This window comes from Miniopterus schreibersii (assembly GCF_964146895.1).
Source record: "Miniopterus schreibersii genome assembly, chromosome: X".
NCBI lineage: Eukaryota > Metazoa > Chordata > Mammalia > Chiroptera > Miniopteridae > Miniopterus > Miniopterus schreibersii.
This window is the reverse complement of record NC_138104.1, coordinates 52,795,248-52,816,696: the sequence shown is the minus strand read 5'-3', so window position 1 is coordinate 52,816,696 and position 21,449 is coordinate 52,795,248. Positions and strand designations below refer to the sequence as shown.

Genomic DNA, 21,449 nt, shown 5'->3' with positions numbered 1-21,449 from the left:
AAGTTAATTTGTTTTCATATGGATATCCAGTTGTTCCAGCACCATTTGTTGAAAAACTATTAATTCCCCCATTTAATTATCTGGGCACCTGTGTCACAAATCAAGTGATCATATATGTGTGGGTCTATTTTTAGGGATACTAGTCTGTTCCAGTGATCTATGTCACTATTCATATACTAATACCACACTGTCTTTTTGTTGTGGTGGTGATGGTGGTGGTTGTTTCATTGAGATAGTTGACATACAGCATTGTATTAGTTTCAGGTGTACAACATAATAATTCAATATTTATATATATTGTGAAATGATAACAATAAATACAGACATCATCACTATAGTTTTTTTTACAAAATTTTTTTTTCTCATACTGTCTTGACTAATGTAGCTTCATAGCAAGTCTTGAAAGTAGGATATGTCCTCCAAATCTACTTTTTCAAAATAGTTTTGGCTATTTTAGATAACTTGTATGTATGCATGTATATATATATATATATATATACATATCTATATGAGATGATGGATGTTCACTAAACCTATTGTGGCAATCATTTCACAATGTAAGTAAATCAAGCCATCATGTTGTTTACCTTAAACTTATACAGTAACATATCCTAATTATTTTTCTATAAAACTGGAAACAACAAAAAAACAATCAGTTTGCTAAGTCGTACCAAAAAGCAAAAACAAACAAAAAATCCTGTCAGCATTTTGCTTAGTATTGCATTAAATCTGTAGATCAATTCTGGGAAAATTGACATGTTTTCAGTTCCATGAACATCTACCTATTTATCAGTTTAGGTTTTCTATAATTTCTCTTAGCATTGTTTCTAGTTTTCATTGTGTAAGTTTGACCTTATATTTAAAAATTGATTTCTAAGTATTCAATTTTTGTTGCTATTGTAAATGACATTTTATTTGAATTTCCTATAGTTTTTTTGCTTTGATATAGAAATACAATTCATTTTTGTATATTGACTTTGAATCCTGACACGTGGCTGAATTAATTGGTTCTAGTGTTTTTGTTTTGTAGATTTCTTAGGATTTTATATATACACAATCATGTCTGAAAAAAGACAGTTTTATTTCTTCTTCTTCAATATGTATGCTTTCTATATTTCCTTATTCTTGTCTTATTCTATTGACTAGAACCTTCACCACAGTGTTAACTAGAAATGGTGAGAGCAGGCATCTTTTGTTTTGTACCTGATCTTAGGAGCAAGTATTCAACATTTCACCATTGAGAATGATATTAGCTTAGGTATTTTCATGGTTGCCCTTTATCACATTAGGGAAGTTTCTTTCTATTCCTAGTTTTCTGGTGACTTTTATCATGAATGTGTTTTCTCAAATGCTAATTATGTATCTATTTCAATAATTATATGATTTTTCTCCTTTAATATGTTACTGTGGTGGAATGAATTGAGATAAATCCCTCATAGTGTATCATTCTTTTAATGTATACATTTTGCCTCTTGTTTTTTTTTAATTATGTTTTTTTTCTTATGCTTATCTTTTTATTATTAAGTTCTAGGATTTCTTTATATGTGTTGGATACAAGTTCTGTATTAGATATATGTTTTTCTAATTTCTTTTGATCTGTGTGGTTTGCCTATTTAGTATTTTTAAAAAATAATACTTTTTTAAGTCTGTGTGTAATAACTCCATCTTGATTTTTTGTGTCTATCAATTTGTATTGCCTATTACTTCTCTTAGGTTTTGTTTATGTATCAGGTAATCTTTGTATGAGTTTTGAACAGTGTATAAGAAAACTTGTAGAGGTTTTCTTAAACTTGGAAATAATTCAAACTTATAGAAAAGTTGAAAAGTAAGAACAGTATGAAGAACATTCATATACCATTTACACGTACTCACCTATTGTTAACATAACATTTCACTTCTTTTACTTTAGGATTTGCATATGCTCTCCCTCTCTCCCCTTACTCTCTCCTCTTCCCACGTCTCTATATGTGTGTGTATATATATATATACACACTCATATATTTTTTCCTCAGCCATCTGTTTAACTTGCATATATCATGGCCTCTTTACCCTTATATACTCCAAGGTGTATATCCTAAGGGATATTATGTGGAGAAAATTTGAGCTTCTGGATGATGTGATTTCTTCAAACAGAAATTATTATATTTTTCTAGCTTTTCTGGCTTTCCTCAGTGGTAAGATTTATCTAAAAAATTTAGTCTGCCATTGCCAGAAATAAAACCACTAAAGTTTTTTTTTTTTTTTTGTCATAGTGTGTTTTCCCATTGTGAGGGCTAGTGTCTCCTCATTACCCTTCTTTTATAGAATTTCCTTACTATTGCTACTTATTTATTTTTCTGTATGAAGTTTTACAATCAGTTTTTCTAGTTTCCAAATAATTCATTTATTTTTTATTATTAACTTATGAATCAATATAGGAAAGATTCATATTGTTATGTTAATATTCTGACATAAAAACAGGGTCTCTTTTTCCATTTCTCCAAAACTTCTTTTGGAATCCTCAGCAGCCTTTCATTTTCTCTTTATTTTTTCTTCTGCTCACAGCAAGATGGATTCTGGATATACTCTGAGTACTGTAACAACCACCTGGACGCCTGCATGGAGCTCTCCAAACTGATGAAGGACAGCCGCTATCAGCACTTCTTTGAGGCCTGTCGCCTCTTGCAGCAGATGATCGACATAGCTATTGATGGTTTCCTTTTGACTCCAGTCCAGAAGATCTGCAAGTATCCCTTACAGTTGGCTGAGCTCCTCAAGTATACTGCCCAGGACCATAGGTAAGGGATTAAGGGGGGCAGTAGTGAAGGAGAGAGCCTTCTCTACATGTTGATCCTTACTGAGAAAGTATGTTCTTTTTCTTTGTCTTAGCTTCTGTTAGCTTATTTGCACAATAGGATGATAACATATTTTTGCTTACCTCACAAGGCTGTCATGCAAATAAAGTAAGGGAAGGCTTATGAGAATTGCTTATAAAGTTGTAAATCAGTATGCACACAAAATCATTATGTATTATCATTATTGTACAACTTAGACACTGTCTTTGGGGAGTTTATAGTCTGGTCCTTAGTCCTCAGTTTAGCCAAGTGAATCAACCCAGATGGAAAATTGTTCAACTGTTTGTTCTACTCTGCTTGATAGATTTAAATATTTAGGTAATAGCCTGTCCAACTATACCAACCTTAGATTTTTTCATTTTTTTAAAATTTATCTCTATTGTTGAAAGTATTACAAATGTCCTCATTTTTCCTCCCATTGATCCCCTCCACCCTGCATCCCTCCCTCCAGGCCTTCACCACACCATTGTCTGTGTCCATGGGCTATGCATATCTGCATATAAGTTCTTTGATTAATCTCTCCCCACCCACTCCCCCGCCACTGCCATCCTGAGATTCTTCAACATGTTCCATGCTTCTATGTCTCTGGATCTATTTTGTTCATTGGTTTATTTTGTTCATTGGATTCCACATATGAATAACATCATGTGATACTTGTTTTTCTCTGACTGGCTTATTTTGCTTCGCATAACACTCTCCAGGTCCCACCATGCTGTCCCAAAGGGTAAGGGATTCTTCTTTTTTACAACTGGATAGTATTCCATGGTGCAAATGTCTGAGAAGATGCTTGATATGATTTCAGTCTTCTTGAACTTGTAGACTTGTTTCGTGTCATAACATGTGGTCTATCTTTGAGAATGTCCCATGTGCACATGAGGAGAATGCATATTCTGCAGCTTTGGGGTGAAAAGTTCTGTAAATGTCAGTTAAAACTCTCTGATCTAGTGTGTCATTTAGTCACTGTTTCCTTGTTGATTTTTTTGTCTGGAAGATCTATCCAGTAAAGTCAGTGGGTTGTTAAAGTCCTCTACTATGACTGTATTGTTGTCAATCTCTCCTTTAGTCTTCCAGAAGTTTTTTTGTTTGTTTGTTTGTTTTGTTTTTTCCCCAGCCTGTGAGAGTCTCTTTTGTTTTGAGGTGGGGCTCTTGTAGACAGCATATATTTGGGTCATGTTTTCTTATCCACTCAGCTACCCTATGTCTTTGAGTGGAACATTTAATCCATTTACATTTCAGGTTATTATTGATAGGTACTTATTGTCATTTTAATTCTTTATGCCTATGTTTTTCTATCTCTATTTCTACTTCTTATTTCATCAGTCCCTTTAACATTTCTGGCAATGTTGGTTTGTTGGTGATAAACTCCTTTAGTCTTTTTTTGGTCAGGGAAGCTCTTTATTTCACCATCTGTTTTGAATGATAGCCTTGCTGGATAGAGAGTAGTCTTGGTTTCAGCTCCTTGTTTTGCATTATCTTGAATACTTCATGCTATTCCCTTTTGGCCTGTAGAGTTTCTGATGAGAAATCAGCTGACAGCCTTATAGGAGTTCCTTTGTAGGTAACAGATTGCTTTTCTCTTGCTGCCTCTAATATCCTCTCTTTGTCTTGAATTTTTGGCATTTTAATTATGATGTGTCCGGGTGTGAGCCTCTTTCTTTGGGTTCTTTTTGCTTGGGACTCTCTGTGCCTCCTGAACTTGTGTGACTTTTTCCTTGACCAGGTAAGGGAAGTTGTCTGTCATTATTTCTTCAAACAAATTCTCCATCCCTTGCTTGTTTTCTTCCCTGCTGGTGCTCCTATAATGTGAATACTGTTCTGTTTCCTGTTGTACCACAGCTCCCTTAAACTGTCCTCCTGTTTTTAAATTGTTTTTTCTTTTTGGTTCTCTGGTTTAGTGATTTTTTTCTACCCTGTCTTCTAATTCTCTGATCTGGTCCTCAGCTTCCTCTAATCTGCTGTATATTCTGTCCAATGTACTCTTTATTTTTGCTATGTCATTCTTAATTTCCTTCATAGTTTCTGTATATTTTCTCATGTTTTTGAACATTCTTATGATCAGTATTCTGATCTCTATATCTGATAGATTACTTATCTCCATTTCATTTAGCTCTATTTCTAGAGACTTCTCTTGTTCTTTCATTTGGGATTTGTTTTTTTGTCTCCCCATTTTGGCTGCTTATTTGGGTTTGTTTCTATGTATTAGGTAGATCTGCCAGGACTCTCAGTCTTTTTGGAGGGTCTCTGGTACAGGCCAATATCAGATGCTGTTTGTGAATGGCCTTGAGTACCCTGTTAGGAGCTATCAGCAACCCATGGCTTGTGGTTCCTTCTGCTGGGCTGGCTTGTTGTTCCCCCTGGTGGGGTTGGGTACATTTGAACAGCACCAAGATTACCATTAAGTCTGCTTTTCCAAGGCCCCAGTCCAGAAGCAGATCAGGAAAAGACTCAAAGCACCCAGAGGTCCACCTCTGTCTGGAAACTGATCTTTCTCTCTCTCTCTCTATTTTTTAAAAATATATCTTTATTGATTTCAGAGAGAGGAAAAGAGAGGGAGAGAGAGATATAGAAACATCAATTATGAGAGAGTTACTGATTGGCTACCTCTTGCATGTTCCCTACTGGGGTCAAGCCCGCATCCCAGGAATATGCCTTGACTGGGAATTGAACCGTGATCTGGATCCTAGGTTGATGCTCAACCGCTGAGCCATGCCCGGCTGGGCTGATCTTTCTCTTAATGAGCCTCAGGCTGTAGATCACAACAAGGTGTAAACTCCACAGGGTAGGATGAGAGGTGTTTCAGTGGGTGGGGCAATTGCTTCTCCCCCAGGCAAAAGCTGCCTGGATGGCAAAGGTCTGCCTGAAAAAGATGTCCTCTGCAGTATGGGGGAATGACTTGGCACAGGAATCCAGGTGGCTGCCTTCTGAGCTCTATCTCCAGAGCCCACAAATCTGGATTTTTCTCACATCGCTTTAGTCCACTCTGCCCTCCCTCTGCCAGAGCCCAAGGTGAGTAGCTACACATAAAAATTTGTGTGTTGACCTTCTAAGCGGGTGCCTGCATTTCCAGCTGTGTCTCCTTGGCAGACAGAAACCCTGCTGCTTTTCACAGGCAGATATTATGTGGGTACCTATTCTCAGTTCTGGTGCTCTGGGCTGGGAAGCCCCCTGAGTGAGAGCCCCCCACAGCTGAGATATCCCTCTGGACCTTCAGCTGCTCCCTGTGGGAGCCCAGCCAGCTCTCTCACGCCTCCACACTTCCTTTCCAGTCTCTATGCGGTCTCCACTTTTACTCCTTGGTTAAGAGGGTGCTCTCCAGCTTGTCTTCAGTTGCAGTTGTTTATTCAGAGTGTTTTTTCTATATTTTAGTTTTAATTCCAGTTTGGTCCTGGGAGAGTGTCACTGTAGCTTCCACTCAATTCACCGCCATCTTGGAATACTCCTGCCTTATTCTTATTAGTCCTGCTTCCTACTTTTATTTGGCTCCATTGCCTGGGTTGTTTTGGTCTGACTTCTAGACTTAGTAGTGTAAGGCCATGGGTGTTTGCCAGTTGGTTTTGTTTGTCAAACTTCTAAATCATTCCCTGGGTTCATTTTTAATTTGATGTTGTTTTTCTAAGCCAATTATTGATCATGTGCTTCAGTGGTTCTGGAGTCCTGGACAGATTTCAGATATGAATCCAAATACAGTGACACAGGACTCTCCCTTTGTGTAACAACACCAGTAATAATTCTGCCTTCCATGCTCTGTTGGTTATGAGGGAGGCAGGTGGAGAGGGACCTTACAAAGGAAGATTCTTCTCTCTCCTCTGAGTCAGTTTGCTAGCTTGGGAATGGTGGGACTACCTTTGACATTAGCTGTTGGGCCCAGCACTACATCCAGTTCACATGTTACCCCTTTCAGCAAGTTCAGGAACCTCTATCAAGATGATAACTCCTGCATGTCAGTGTAGCTTGAATTTGAAAGCAATTAGAAATTGCTGCCAGCTTAAAAGCTTAGTAAGATGGGTGTTAAGATAGGTAGGTCTGAAATGCAGGCAGGCTGAGTCGCTGCTGAGGTGTAAGATTAGATGGATGGAGAGGGATAATTGGAGAACAATATAATACCTTTGCTTACAGAAGGGTTATAGGTCCCCACCCTGCAACCCAACCTTCCTTAAGCTGACAAGAATGAAGACTGTACAAGAGGGAGTTTAGCTGACATGTCTGGAATAATACAATGTTGCTAGAGTCAATCTCTTCATTAGGGGCCTGTGCCCAGACCTTTATCTGGAGACCTGGGGGCTCTGAGCAGGATTCAGGCCAGACTACAGCTATTTGCTTCTGTCACCCACTCCTAAAGCTCGTGGGGCAAGTTAGAGATTGGAACATTTCCTCCATAACCATTGTGAAAAAGGTAGCCAGCTAAAAATGGCAAAGGTTGAATGACAGTATGGCACAGTGGCAGTGATGAATTCATAGCTGAGTCAGGTATGAGGTAATAACCATCCTGTGGGGCAGAGGTAATAAGCATTCTCATGCTGATGCTGTCCAATAGAACTTTCTACAATGATATAGAGGTTCTATATCTGTGCTGTCCAATATAGTAGCCACTGGCCATATATGGCTACTGAGTACTGAGAAATGTAGCTGATACAACTGGAGAACAACAGTTTTATTTTAATTATATGTAGTTAGTGGCTACCATATTGGGCAGTATAGCTCTATGCTTTACCTTCCAGAACATAGCTTAAGGCATTTTCCTGATATTCTCAAATCAGATAGAGAAATTACATGGGAGACAGAAATTACACCCAAAGAACAGGGTTTCTTATTTATGTCAACTGCTTCTACACTGCAACTACCCCTTCTGTCATCACCCTATCCTCCTTCTAAATGGCAGACTCAGATAGTATTGCCAGGGATAAACTTTGACAATATTACAGAGCCCAATAGATCCCCCATAGGCTGGAGGATCTATTGTAAAAAGATGAAATGTAACATGAACAAATGTAAAGATTCGCTGTTGTGTTTAAGAAATCAACAGTTCAACTACAGATTGAGAGAGATGCATTCGAGAGAGCATATTTTTAAAAGACTTATGAATCATTAGTCAACCATAAGCTCAATATGAGTAAGCAGTGGGATCCAGAAGAAAAATTGATAATCGCTAACATTCATGAACGCTCAGAATAAAGAAGAGTTTATTTTTTAACAGAGTTGTCTTGAGACAAAATAAACTATTTAGGAGGTATAGTAAGCATCATATCACTGGAGGTGATAAAATGCAGTAGTGTTTGAAGACTGTGGTTTGGCAGGTGTACAGAAAACAAACTGGAATTGGGGAGTGAAATAGTTTATGTGGATGATTAAACCCTCAACAAATCCTACTGTAATTCCCCTCACTTTGCAGGAAACTGAGTCATCTGAGGGGTTGAATGAAACTTGCTGAAGGCCACACCACTAGTTAGTGTGAAACTAAGGTTTGAGCCTGAAGAGTCTGGCTTCAGACTCTGTTCTAATCACTATTCTATGTCCTATCTCTATATTGTTCAGGGGGAAAGGTGTGGATGTTATTTCACAATGATTTTGGGCAGAGTTCCTTAGAAATAAGCAATAGAAGAAATGGTAAGGTTGTCTGGATCAAGCTATGTGTGAGGCTCCATTCTTGGTCCTTGGCTGGTTATATCAGATAGGACACAAAAATAATGGTGTAGAAAAGATAGGGGTCTATTTTTATTTCATGAAAAAGAAGTCTTCAGGGAGGAAATCTATGGCTGCCATGGTGGCTCCATGGTCATCAGAGACTTGGGCTTTTTCCAGCTTTCTGTTATCCTATCCTTAGGAGTATGGACCTTGTCCTTATAGTCTAAGATGGTTGCTAGAACTTCAGCTGTCAAATCTATATTCCAAGCATCATGATTAAGAGCTAAAGAAGAGTATGCTGTTTTTCTTAAAAGAGGTGTCTCAAAAGTTCTTTTCAACACTTTTATTTACATATCACCGGACATAATTTAGTTGCATAGTCACCCCTTACTGTAAAAAAAAGATAGCATGTGGTGTGGCTTCTATCTGAAAACCAGGGTTCTCTTATACTAAGTAGGAACAGGAGAATGGATGTTAGGGTTGGCATCTAGCACATTGGTTCTCTGGCACATTGAATCATTCAACTTGTACTTTTGTGTCTTCACAGTGACTACAGGTATGTGGCAGCTGCTTTGGCTGTCATGAGAAATGTGACTCAGCAGATCAATGAACGCAAGCGGCGTTTGGAGAATATTGACAAGATTGCTCAGTGGCAAGCCTCTGTCCTTGACTGGGAGGTAGGATCCTTACCAACAGAGGTATTGGGGAGTCTGAATAGCTTAGCCAGAACTTCACATAGCCATGGATGGGTGAAGAGGAAATAGATTTGAAAAGCAGCAGGAAGGATTTAGATTAGAGGCAAAGCAAAACTTCCTGCTAATGAGAGATACTATATACTTAAATAGCTTTCTAAGAAGGTTGGAGAAATTTTTGTGGCAATGCTTCATTAAGGAAGGAAAGGTTCATCTTTTTTGTTATTACTAGGAAACAATTGGGTCAACTCAGTAACCTTCCAGATTTCTTTCAAGTTCTGGAATTTCATCACCACCAGGTGAACATTTGGCTGAGGAGTGCTATATGCTAATTCACTCCCAAACACAGAATACAAGGTTGGTTCTCTGATGCAGGCCAGCCAACATACTTCTTTTCCTCTTGGTAGGATCACCTCATCCTGACATATCCACTAAGTCTACCCAAGCCTGAACACGTCAGGCCCTGACTGTCATTCCTGCCAAACTGACAGACCAAATTCTGTTTTTAATCATCTGCTTATAAAAATAATCCCTCACAACCCCATTCCATTGGACATAAACCCAACCGCTAAGTAATAATCAATGACTTAGAGCAGCTTAGGGGAACGGCATGGAGAAGAACCTGTTTCAAGGACTGTAGTTTCTGGGGAATTTGTATTTCTAATTTTCCTGCTGCTGATATTTGGTTGAGCTGTCACTTTACCACCCTTTACACTCATTAGATCCACTTGAAAGGAAGGGAGAAGGAACATATCCCTGACAGCTTCTTTTTAATCTTTTTTCTCCCCTGGAGATATTTTACCAGGAACCTAAGTTTAGAGCTTATGTTTGGGAACTTGATTGTGTGTGATTGTGATTTCCTCCTCATGGAACCCCTCCCCTCACATCCTGGTTGTACAATACCCAAGGGCCTCTTCTAGTTTACCATCAAATGATGTAATCCAAAGAAGTTGGAGGAAACACAAAACCCCAACATGATGGAGGCAGCAAGAGCATCTATTTAAAAGTTAAGGTGACTTGATGAGGCATATTCCTGGGACCAAAAAATCAAATGTGGAGCTGGATGGATTTGTTATTTCTCTGCCTTCTTGTCAGTAGGCAGCATTGAAAATAAGTTGTATGAAACGGATGGCATTTCCTAAGATCACAACCCCACATTAGACAATCAGCCTGTAATCAGAATTGTGTGCTGGGCATTGGGATATTGAGATGAGTGAGATGTGGATTTCCCTATCCAGAGAGGGCAAATATGTTCCAGGCAGAGGGAACAGCGTGAGCAAAATTCTGGAGGAATGGAAGAGAACAGAAAGCCCGTGGGGAAGGGGTCACTGGGAAAGGATTGCCCTTTTGGGTACAAGGCAAAGAAACGTGGTGCAATTGGGGCAAAAGAGGCAAAGGGTGAGAGTTCTGAATTCTGAGAGGGCTCTTTCCTCCTCATGGAATGATTTAATGCTTTCAAACAGCCATATCAAGTGAACCAAACAGGAACCATTGTATTATTCCCATTGTCCAGATGAGGAAACAGATTGAGAGCAGTTAACCTACTTCCCATGGGCACAGAGTAAATTTTTAGTAGCAGTGGCTCTAGAAACCAAACCTTCTGAGATTCTCACCTCAGAAAATTTCCAAGGCAACTGTTTGCTCCATTGAGAGATCATCATTCTCCTGTGGTTCAGTGGTTAGAACATGGGACTTTGGGTTCAGCCACTTTAGGATAATTACTTCTAATTTCTCTGACCTTGGTTTTGGGAGTATTGACAGTATGTTCCTTATTGTATTGTGGATATGAATAGGAATATGTAATGTATGTAACATAGGATATAGGGCACACAGTAATAGTCAAGATAATAACTTTTGGTGAGTGAGGCCTCACTTCTCTGTATGGCGTCTTCTGCGTCCTCAGGTCAGATTCCTTCCCCAGGTGATTTGTTAAAGATTTTTGAATTTGGGGGTCCAGCAGGTCTGCAAGAACAAAAATTACTCTTCAGGAAACAAAGACAATTCAGGTTTAACATTCATCACATCCAGTGTACAATCAGAAATTCCTAGGCTTGCAAAGAAACAAAAAAAACAGCTTCCAAATGGAGATAATTCAGTTGATAGAAACTGAGATGGCTCAGTTACTGGATTTAAAATACGAAGTCATGTCAGCAGCTATTATGAATAATTTTAAAGTCTTGATGGGGAATCTGGACTTAATGGTTGAAGAGATGAGGGAATCTCTTCAAAATTACCTAAAGGAAATTTTAGGAGTAAGACGTACAATACCTGAAATAAAAAATCGAAAGAATTCCAGTACTAGCAAAGAGTGGCGACAAAAGATGCCATGTCAGTAAAAACAAGATTGGTAGAGAAATTAGAAGACAACTGTGTTGAGGACATTGAAAATTTGACCTTTGAAAGCAGCAAAATAGTTAAACTCAGTAGCAAATTTGACAAAGCTAAAGAGTGCAATACTAACCAAGGCCAGAAATTGTCCCCGAATGAATCACAAAATCACAAAGTCCTGGAAAACATGGAAGAAACCATAGGTAATACAGATGGCACAGGTAGAAATTGCAACATCCATATAGAAGTTACAGGAGAGGGCCGAGAACATGGAGAGGATGTACTAGTCAAAGAAATGAGAGAGGAAAACGTCCCTCAGAACTTCAAAAATAAAGAGAAAATTCTAAAAGCCTCCAAAGAAGATGGAATGATACTTACATTGGCAGCAAACTTTTCATCAGCAAAATTGGACATTAGTAAGGAATGGAGTAATGTCTTCAACATTCTGAGGGAAAATGATTATGAGCCAAAAATGTTATGCCAAGTTAAGCTGGCATTTAAATGTGATGGTGAAACCAGGACTTTTTCAAACATGCAAAGCCTCAGCAAATTTATCAGCCAAAAATCTTTTATGAAAGAATTACTAAAAGATGTATTCCCAGAAAATGAAAAAAAAATAAAGAGGAAGAAGATATGGGATTCAGAAAAAATGGTTAAAACTCTAATAGCCTCAAAGCATGGAGCTGGGGGAGCAACCAGTGATGGCTTGAGCTATCTATTTATTAAAGAGGTAAAGGTTCCTGAACCAGACAAGGTAAAAAACTTAGAGATTCAAGAGGAAGAGGCTTCAGAGTGGGAGGAAAAAGAAGCCTTTGAGGAAGAAGAGGCCTCAGAGCTAGAGGAAGAAGACAAAGAGACTTTGGAGTTAGAGGAGGGAGAAGGGACCTCAGGGCTGGAGCAAGAGACTTCTGAGTTGGAGGAAGGAGAAGAGAGGGCAGAGCTAGAGGAGGAAGGAGGAGAGAGCTCAGAGCTAGAGGAGGAAGGAGAAGCTTCAGATTTGGAGGAGAAAAACACCTCAGGGCTGGAGGGAAAAGAAACCTCAGTATTATGTAAGGAACAGCACTCAACCTTTCAGCATTCTACTATGGCAAATACAAAGTGTGGAGTTAAAATAGCCAGTGATGAGTTGAATATTTTAACTAAAGAGGTAGACGATTCTGAGCAAGAGGAGGAAGACTCAGAGTGGGAGTTGGAAGTGTTCTTAACATGGGAAGAAGAAGGGGACTCTGAAGCAGAAAACATAAAGACTGCCTCCCAGATTGAGGAAAAAGAGGCCTCACGTCAACTTAAAAGAACTTACCCATAGTTATTTGGCTTCAGATTCTGAAAAGAAAAAATTGATGAAACACAGGCTAACGTCTAAAGAAACAGACTTGCTACAAGAAACAGAAGAGAACTTTAGAAAAGGTGTAATTAATTTATTCAGAGAGATACAAGAGGAGATTGGAAATATTAAAAGTTACCATCCTGGAAATAAAAAATTACCAGTCTTAGAAATGAAAAGCTTGATTGCTACTCTGAGTGGCAGAATAGACATGCTAGAGGAGAAAATAAACAATCTGGAAGGTCGAATTGAAGAATTTTTTAAGGATACAAGGCAAATGGCCAAAAAGAAAGAGAGAAAGAGAGAAAGAAAGAAAATAAGAGATGTAGAAGATAGATCCAGAAGCTCAAATATCCGTTTGATAGGAATTCCTGAAAAAGAGAATAAAGAAAATGGAGCAGAGGAAATAGTTAAGGAAATAATTGAAAAAAACTTTACAGAGCTAAAGAAAGATTCAAGTCTTGAGATTGTCATTGCCTATCGAGTACCCAGTAAAATTGATGAAAAGAGATTCACTCCTAGACACATCTTGGTGAAATTTGGGAATTGGAATGATAAAGAAAAAATCATATGTGCTTCCAGGGAGAGAAAAGAGTTAACCTACAGAGGAATAAAAATCAGATTGACAGCAGACTTATCATGGGGTACTCTGGATGCTAGAAGTCAATGGGGCAGTATCATCAGTGTTCTGCAGGCAAAAGGCTTTAAACCTAGAATCCTATATCCAGCCAAATTGGCATTTGATTTTGAGGGTAAAACAAAGATCTTTTTTGATACTGAAGAATTCAGAAACTTTATTTTTTGCATACCCTCTTTGAAAGAGTTACTAGGGAGTATATTTTAGCAATCCTTGTGAGTGTTAATATTTTCTTCCCACACCCAAAATCAAGAAAAACTGGAAAAGTGCCACAATTTTATCTCAGAAGATACACAGCTAACAGTATACTTGGGGATGAGGGGAAAGGAAGATTAGATATATTACCTAGATGCTGGTAAATTTAAAGTGTGTGTTAAAATTTTTAATGATCCTAACTTGTGAGGGAGGGAATCTGTGTTATAGACCGGGGGGAGGAGGGAGATAATAGAAAAGCCTATGGGGAAAATGCAAAAGTTGAACTCTTATCAAGAGGAGAATATTTGAATTTTATAATGTAAATCTTAAATCTTTATTAAAGCTTTTCCTTTGAAAAAAATAGAACTTTCACTTATATAGAGGTTATAGTGTGATGTGTACTTTCCTAACAACTGTATATATGTTAATTTATGTAATCTTCACAACAGCCCAGTGAGGTTGGTACTGCTATTATCCTCATTTTAAGGATGAGGAAACTGAGGCACAGAGAGGATATGTGAGTTGCCCAACATAAATTGCCAACCACCATTGGTGAGCATAAGGAGTGTATTTTTTCAAGGTTTTGTTTGTTTTTGTTTTGCTTGGTGGAGTTACATGTGGCCAGAAGTACTTAGAATAGAATTGGTCTACTGACACAGTGGGTGGACCAAATGACACTGAGTAGTCCTAGTCCTGGTCTGATCATTCTGTTTAGTAAGTGGTACATCTAAAACTAATCCTGGCCATCTTTGTATGGCATTGGCCCCTTTTTATAGCTTTCTTTCACTTCATACATATTCAAAATAGATGGTCACTCATCTTCCTGGCATACCTCAGATGGAACATGGCAGACTGGTACCACTCTCACCTTTCCATTTCTCAACAAGAAAGGCCTGTACAGCTTCCTCATTCTGAGGACTTCTTTCCCCACTCTGGGCCTCCAGAGGTGCCATGCTAGTATGTGGGCCCCTCCAAGAGGAATGTTTACCTAAGTTCTAAGGTATCCCTGGGGTGGAGTCTGGAGTCATAGTAGTATCTCTGAGCTTTCTTTTTGCGGTTGCATTATTAGAAAATATTTCCGCTGAGTTCCTCTTTTCCTTTCCATCCCTTAGACTGGAAAAAAAATGGTATGTTCAAGAATATCTTTTCTTTGGCCCAATGCTGTTTGCCTCTGATTATTTTTAGGGTGATGCAGCAGCCTTCATTTCTAACCTACTTCAGGCTTCGGAATATAAGGCTCAGATCTTAGCATCAGAGAATCAGGGCTAGAAACTTAGATATCCTCATACACATCATTTAACAGCTGGAAAAACTGAGACTCTGAGCGAAGAAGGTAATGACTCTCCAGTAATTTTTGACCTAGAGACAGCATGATGTAATGGCAAGAGTGAACACATTCTTCAGAGCCACAGAATTGAGGTTTGGTTGCAGATCTGCAGCTAACTAGCTGGGTGATCTTGGCTGATCACTTGACCTCTCTATAACTCAGGCTATAAAATGAGAGCAAGAATATCTATCTCCCAGGGCAACTGTGAGTGTCAGAAGAGATAGAGTTAAAGTATACAACAAAATGTCTGACCGATACAGGTGCTCAGTAAGTATTACTTATGAGTCCTGAGCCACTGCTCTTTGTCCCCATCTGCACATAGGCCCAGGAAAACACATCCCTGTGCCCATGGCTCTGATTTGGTTTGCCTTGTGTTCCATGAGTTCTGAGCACACCTGTATTAGTCTCCTTCACTGAAGATGTAAGCTCCTTGAGAATAGGTACCAAGTCTAACTTGGCATCTGACAGATATTACCACATACCTTTGACCTATATCTTACCATAAAAAATGAGCCCTTAGAGACTGTAGAATTGAATGAATTAGAAATCAGGTGTCTTGGTGCTTTTTTCTGTGTCTGACTCCACATAGCAAGGAGGAGTAGTGGTTTCAAGCTCTCTAGATAATAAACCAAGGGTGCATGTGGTTGTGAAGTTTCCTATTTAATAAATAGATTTTAATGAACTTATTGGGAGAAGAAAAAACTATTGTAAGAAGGTTAGTGGATTCTCTTTTCCTCTATCATCATTTCTTTATTGTTCTCCCCTGTCCCCTTTTTCTCATCTGAGAAGCAGAGAGACTTCTACCACCTATTCAGACTTACTCTTCAGGACCAGGAAAGAGTCTAAAAGACTAATGCTGGGATGAAATACTGGGGCAGAGAGACATTCATAGAGAAAAAGAGGCAGAATTAGAGAATGAACTTCATGGTAGCTGGTGCCCCTAGGGCCAGAGGGCAACTGCCTGTAGCTGTTCTAGATGGTCCTGCGGCTCATTTAGCCTCAAAGTGAACAAGAATATTAGTCTTTCCAGCTCATGAAGCCTTTCAAGGATTCCCAGGAGTCCCTCCCTTCATCCATCATTTCCACCAGTCCTTTCTGTTCTACTCCTGCACAGCCCTAGGTGTCTCCAGGCAGGTGATGAGTCCATCCCTCCTACCTGGCTGCCTCTCACTGTCACATGTCTTTCTCAGGGCGAAGACATCCTAGACAGGAGCTCAGAGCTGATCTACACTGGGGAGATGGCCTGGATCTACCAGCCCTATGGCCGCAACCAGCAGCGGGTCTTCTTCCTGTTTGACCACCAGATGGTCCTCTGCAAGAAGGTAATCACACCCTCTTCTTCCCTGAGGGATATGGGCACTTCAGGAGGCACCAGCCCCTCCCCCTTTATCATCACTAGCTCTCAATAAAGTGGGCTAAAACTTATGGTGAAAAACAGACAAGAGATTGGCAGCAATTCCATATCGAGATCACTGGTATGGCATGAATATCACAGGCAGATCTGCTTATGGACAGTGAAGCTCTGAGGATGGTATGTTTTTGTCATGGTATCGTTTTTACCATTTTCCCTCCTGCCCCTCATGGTGATCCTTCTCACTGTCTTCTACCCAGAGCTGATATCCTATTGGTTTACACTAGTCATTAAAAATATTTAAATATTTCTATCTCAGTTGGTAAGTAGTGGCTTCCCTGAGCAATTTCCCCCCATGGCTCTGGCAGCCTGGCCCCTAACTGCCCCAAGAACCAACAAGAGGCCTTCTAGCTTTCCCTTACAGCTATATACTTTTGTGGCACAGGAATCTCCCCTGTGCCCTTACCTATTTTCTACATAAGTTGTATCACTTCCCTGCAACTCTTGACTATGCTCTTCTCCACCTGCCACTCTCTATAATACATTTGAAGAGAGGTCTTATTCTTGTCATTGACCTCTGGCTGACTCAGTGTGTGTTGGTTTCTTGGACTCTTATCCTTGGCAGGCAGGAGGATGGCATATGTTCACAGACTGATACCTCCTGATTGTATACTGTTTCCCTCATCTTCTCTCTCAACATAGGGAACTTCAGACTATAGGCTCCAGGGAGTGGTTGGGAAGAATTTGGGACCAGGGAAAGTAAAAGAGAAGGGAAAAACCAAGGAATGCTTAGACTGACTTTCCAAAATTGTTGTCCTACCCTTGGCTCTTACACCATCATCCAGTCTCTTTGTTCACATACTCATCTAGTAGTAAATGCATCTGAAGAGGAATGGTGAGTCTTGAAACACCTAGTTAAACATTGTCATTTTTTTCCAGCCTTAGACATGAACCACACATTTGTTTTTAAGCACACTATCATATTACTGAAAGGGAAAAAGAAAGCACTTAGTTCACCATTAATAAATGGCATGTGAACAGCTTGCTTCCAATAGGACCATAGGTGACCAGGGTTTAGAGAGGTTTGTCTTCTTGCTATGAGCAGAAGCTGAGCAGAGAAACCTCTGAGGCTATGTAAACTGTCTTTCCCAGGACAACTGCTGAGTGAGGTAAGACAAGGAAGGTGCTGTGCTTGTCATAGCTTAAAGGGGCAGACAAAACTAAAAGGTGTGAAACACAACAAATGCAGCTCAACAATGTAGCTGAGTGTCAATTGTGTAAGGGTGTATAGTCTGTGCTGGCATTCAGGAAAGGGAAACTATAGTAAGGAGCTAGAGGGTACAGTCAGAGAAGACTTCTTTAGGGAGGAAGAATGTGTGAATTTGACCTTGAACACTAGAAGTATTGAAATAGGAGTCATCGTTGGGGAAGAGAGGAAGTATTAGTGTAAGCCCAAGTATAGATCTGTGATTTTGGCAATATAATATATCACCCACCACCACTCCCCCACCCCCACTCCCTCCCTGAAAGAGGTGTGTGAAATTCCCAAGGGTAGTGGGGTAGCTATGCAAATTTTTAAATATTCAGAGTTAACTTTACTTTGATATATTTTCAGTCACAATGTTTAACTTACTTTGGAAGTTTAAATGAACTAAAGGACACACTGAAATTTTTAGACTTATCAAAAGGAGTTTTAAAATAATATAAAACATTGATCTGGCACCAAGAAAGCTCAGCACCATATTTATGAGACAGTGCTGGCCTCATTGTAACTGAACACTCTTTCGGCTGCCTGCCAAAATGAAAGCCAAACTAGGTAGACAGGTGCTTCTGAGAAGGAAAGCAGTTTATTCAAGTGCCAGTAACCTGAGAAGATGGAGGGCTCTCGTCCCAAAGCCCATATTAACCTCTCAGTGCAGTCAGAGGTTTTTATTGGAAGGGAGAAGGAAAGCAGAACAAAGAAATCAGGAGGAGTATGTTGGAAAGTTCTCTATGTGTAAGTCGGCACAATCCATTCTGATGTTTATCTCTAAACAGGTCAAGCACAGGTCTGGTTTTAATAGTTGACAGTCGACAAGTCTGCTGGAGCCAGAATGTCCAGTTGCTGGAGTTGGCCTTGTTCCCCGAAGCTAGTTCCTGAAACTCTTACCCAGATATGCAGCTTATCCATGGTTTACATATTAGTTAACAATTCATATTTTATAAAAACTCTTTTAACAGAAACAATATTAAAAGAATAGAGGGATGGGTTACATCATGCCCTGGTAACTGTGTGTTTAAATTTGAGTTTTACAACCACTCTACAATGTAAGGATGGCTACCCTAGTTTCATAGATAAGGAAATTGAGGCTCAGAGAGGTTAAATGGCTTACCCAAGACCACACAGCTAGTAGGTTAAACTCAGGGCTTTGGAATCTAACTCACTCTTTCCACTGTTCCATGCTGCTTTATGGCCTTAACTACCCTTTCTGATTGGGTTTTCTGAACAGTGGGTCATTTTTAATCATTCCTATCACATCTTTACTCTTGGCCTATGACTAAGCTGGTGCCTGAAATCTCATATTCATCCCTCTTGGGGGTCAGAAAGAGCGTGCAAAGGGAGAATTTTAATGACACATTTCTCTAGCCCTGTTCCCCTGCCACAGGGACAGAATTCTGTATAGTTGCTTATTATCCTTGAATACCAAAAAAAAAAGAAAAAAAGATTGTTGATGCTTTTAATTAGTTTCAAGATCATGTACATCCTTTCCATTTTTGGAAACTAGAAAAGGTTTTGAAGGCTGATAATGATTATGACACACCAATTCAGAAGAAAAGGAAGTGGCAATCTGAAGTTAGGAATAAAGTGAGTTTGAGACTGCCATGTTTTAGCAGAGTGGGTACACACCTCTGTGGTCCAGACCTGGATTCCTAGGTTTATGTGTCTTTGTATTATGTATTGTAAGGCAGGTTTCAAGCCTTTATAAGACCAAACTAGATTATATTGATCTTTCTCACCTCTCCTGTTTTGTAGTTCGATTAGCCTGACAGAGCCCATATATTTTTTTAAATATATCTTTATTGATTTCAGAGAGAGGAAGGGAGAGGAAGAGAGAGAGAGAGACATCAATGATGAGAGAGAGTGGCTCTCATTGATCGGCTGCCTCCTGCATGCCCCCAGCCTGAGATCAAGCCCGCAACCTGGGCATGTGCCCTGACCGGAACTCAAACAGCAGTCTCCTGGATCCTAGGCCGATGTTCAACCGCTGAGCCACACCCGGCTGGTCACAGAGCCCACTTTTAATGCATATTCTCACAAAGTGTTCCTGAAGATGTGAAAGTCAGTGCATGGAGCCACTCTATTCTTTTGGCCAAACTGAGCCTGTTCACCTTGAGCATGATAAAAAGAACCCAGGCTATGCAAGAGTCTTAGAGCAACATTTGCCCACTCTGTATGGCTGACGTCTTCTTCTCCTGTGAACTTGATGCCAGGGTCACCGAACAGATCAGAACCCATCTGCACTCACAGCCTATTTACGTAAATGAATATTATGTGAGGAAAAAGAACAATGTGATGGTTATTTTTTGCATAGCAATTCAACAACATCTGTATTTTCCAACCTGAAGCTTCAAGATTGACAGAGCTATGTTGGAAATCCTTAAGGACAGCCTTCTCTAGCCCTACCAAAAAGCCCAGTTTACCATGCAGTGTGAAGAGTTAGGACTGGGAATGTGACCATGGCCAAAGGTAAATCCTTTGCAGATAGCCTGCAGCTGAGAAGTGAGTCATGTTAGGCAATTCAGTAGAATGGGAATAATTTAATCAAACCATGTAATATTAATAAAAATTAACGAGCATTTCCGACTCTGTCAGATTGTCTATAAGTCCAAATACAAGCAGACAGGAGGGAGAATTGGCCAGAAAGGGCTCATGCTACTAATAGACAATATCTGTCAGGACAGGGCTCACTGGGATCCTCTTTGGCCAGACTCAGCCACACCACATGTCCCAGCATTAGGTGTTCTCTCAAGGGAAGCTTAGGAAAGTGCTGAGAGGAGGAGGCACTGAAAGACCACCCAGAGACCCTCATCAGACTTTATACTCCATAGGCCCACAGGTCCTTTCATCTATCTCTCTGTTTTTCTTTTTTTAACTTACAAAGCATTTGACATTCAAAAAGATATAAAAATAATGTGATGCATACCCATATACTTACTATTCAATTTAAGAAATATTTTTTACAAATAATATTCCTCCTCTCCTTTTCTGCTTCTTCCCTTCCTTCTGTTCCTTCCTTGCCTCTCCCATTCTCATCTTTGTACTGTCTTAAATTTCTCATGTATTATTGTTCTATTTTTATAGGTTTTGTACATATGTAGGTATCCTTAAACATGAGGCATTTTTTGTATGTTTTTAAACCTTATATAAGTGAAATAGAAATAGATGAGATAAACTATATAGAAATTAAGGGAATGATGAGCATTGTATTTGAGATTGAGGTTGCCTCGGCATCGTAGATTTTTGATTGGGTGATGGGTTCACTAAAACTTAATACCTTATTCAAAGTAATTAAGTAGGGAAGAGGGAAGATGGTGGCACTCTGACAAGAAGCAGAGCACCCTTGCTCCAAGCCATGGACTGGCTTTACCACTAAAATAGTGCATAACCAGCTTGAAAAAACTAGAGAGATATGCCTGAGTGGACATATTTTGAGTAAGGAGCACTGAAGAAACATCATAGAGTCTGGTAAGAGAGGGGACTATTGACAGAGGGAGTCCACACTGAAGCCAGTGCTGGGCTGGGAGGCCTGAGGGTTAGAGGCTGCAAAGTTCCCTCCCCTTGGGAGTGTGAACTGGCAAACAAAAGCTAGGATCCCAAACCCAGAGCGGAGGAGAAAGAAAGGAGAGCCTATGCAGGGCGGGCAGAGGGAGCCAGGGGAATAGTGTGCCTGCCTGCGAGGGGACCCTGCCTTCCCAGTGAAACAACACACCTAATGGTGGAAGCCTGGACCGGAGACTTTTACCCTGGGTGCTGACCAAAGGAAATGCTGTCCCTCAGGTTCGCTTCCAAATAGAAAGGGGCCAGAGGCTGCACTCAGCAGCGACCTAAAGACACCCTCTGCTTTCCTTCATGGCATTGTGTAGAACCACAGAAAACAT

The 21,449-nt window shown here is 39.8% G+C and overlaps 1 protein-coding gene across 12 annotated transcripts in view; it reads left to right on the top strand.

The window, feature by feature from the left end:
• ARHGEF9 (Cdc42 guanine nucleotide exchange factor 9) overlaps nt 1-21,449 on the top strand; it is a 393,542-nt gene that overhangs the window by 327,518 nt on the left and 44,575 nt on the right. For all 12 annotated transcript variants that reach the window (XM_081126011.1, XM_081126016.1, XM_081126015.1 and 9 more), the window contains 3 exons: nt 2,545-2,777; nt 9,004-9,133; nt 16,150-16,281. In XM_081126011.1, coding sequence (XP_080982137.1) covers nt 2,545-2,777; nt 9,004-9,133; nt 16,150-16,281 — 495 coding nt within the window. The remainder of the gene's footprint in view (nt 1-2,544; nt 2,778-9,003; nt 9,134-16,149; nt 16,282-21,449) is intronic.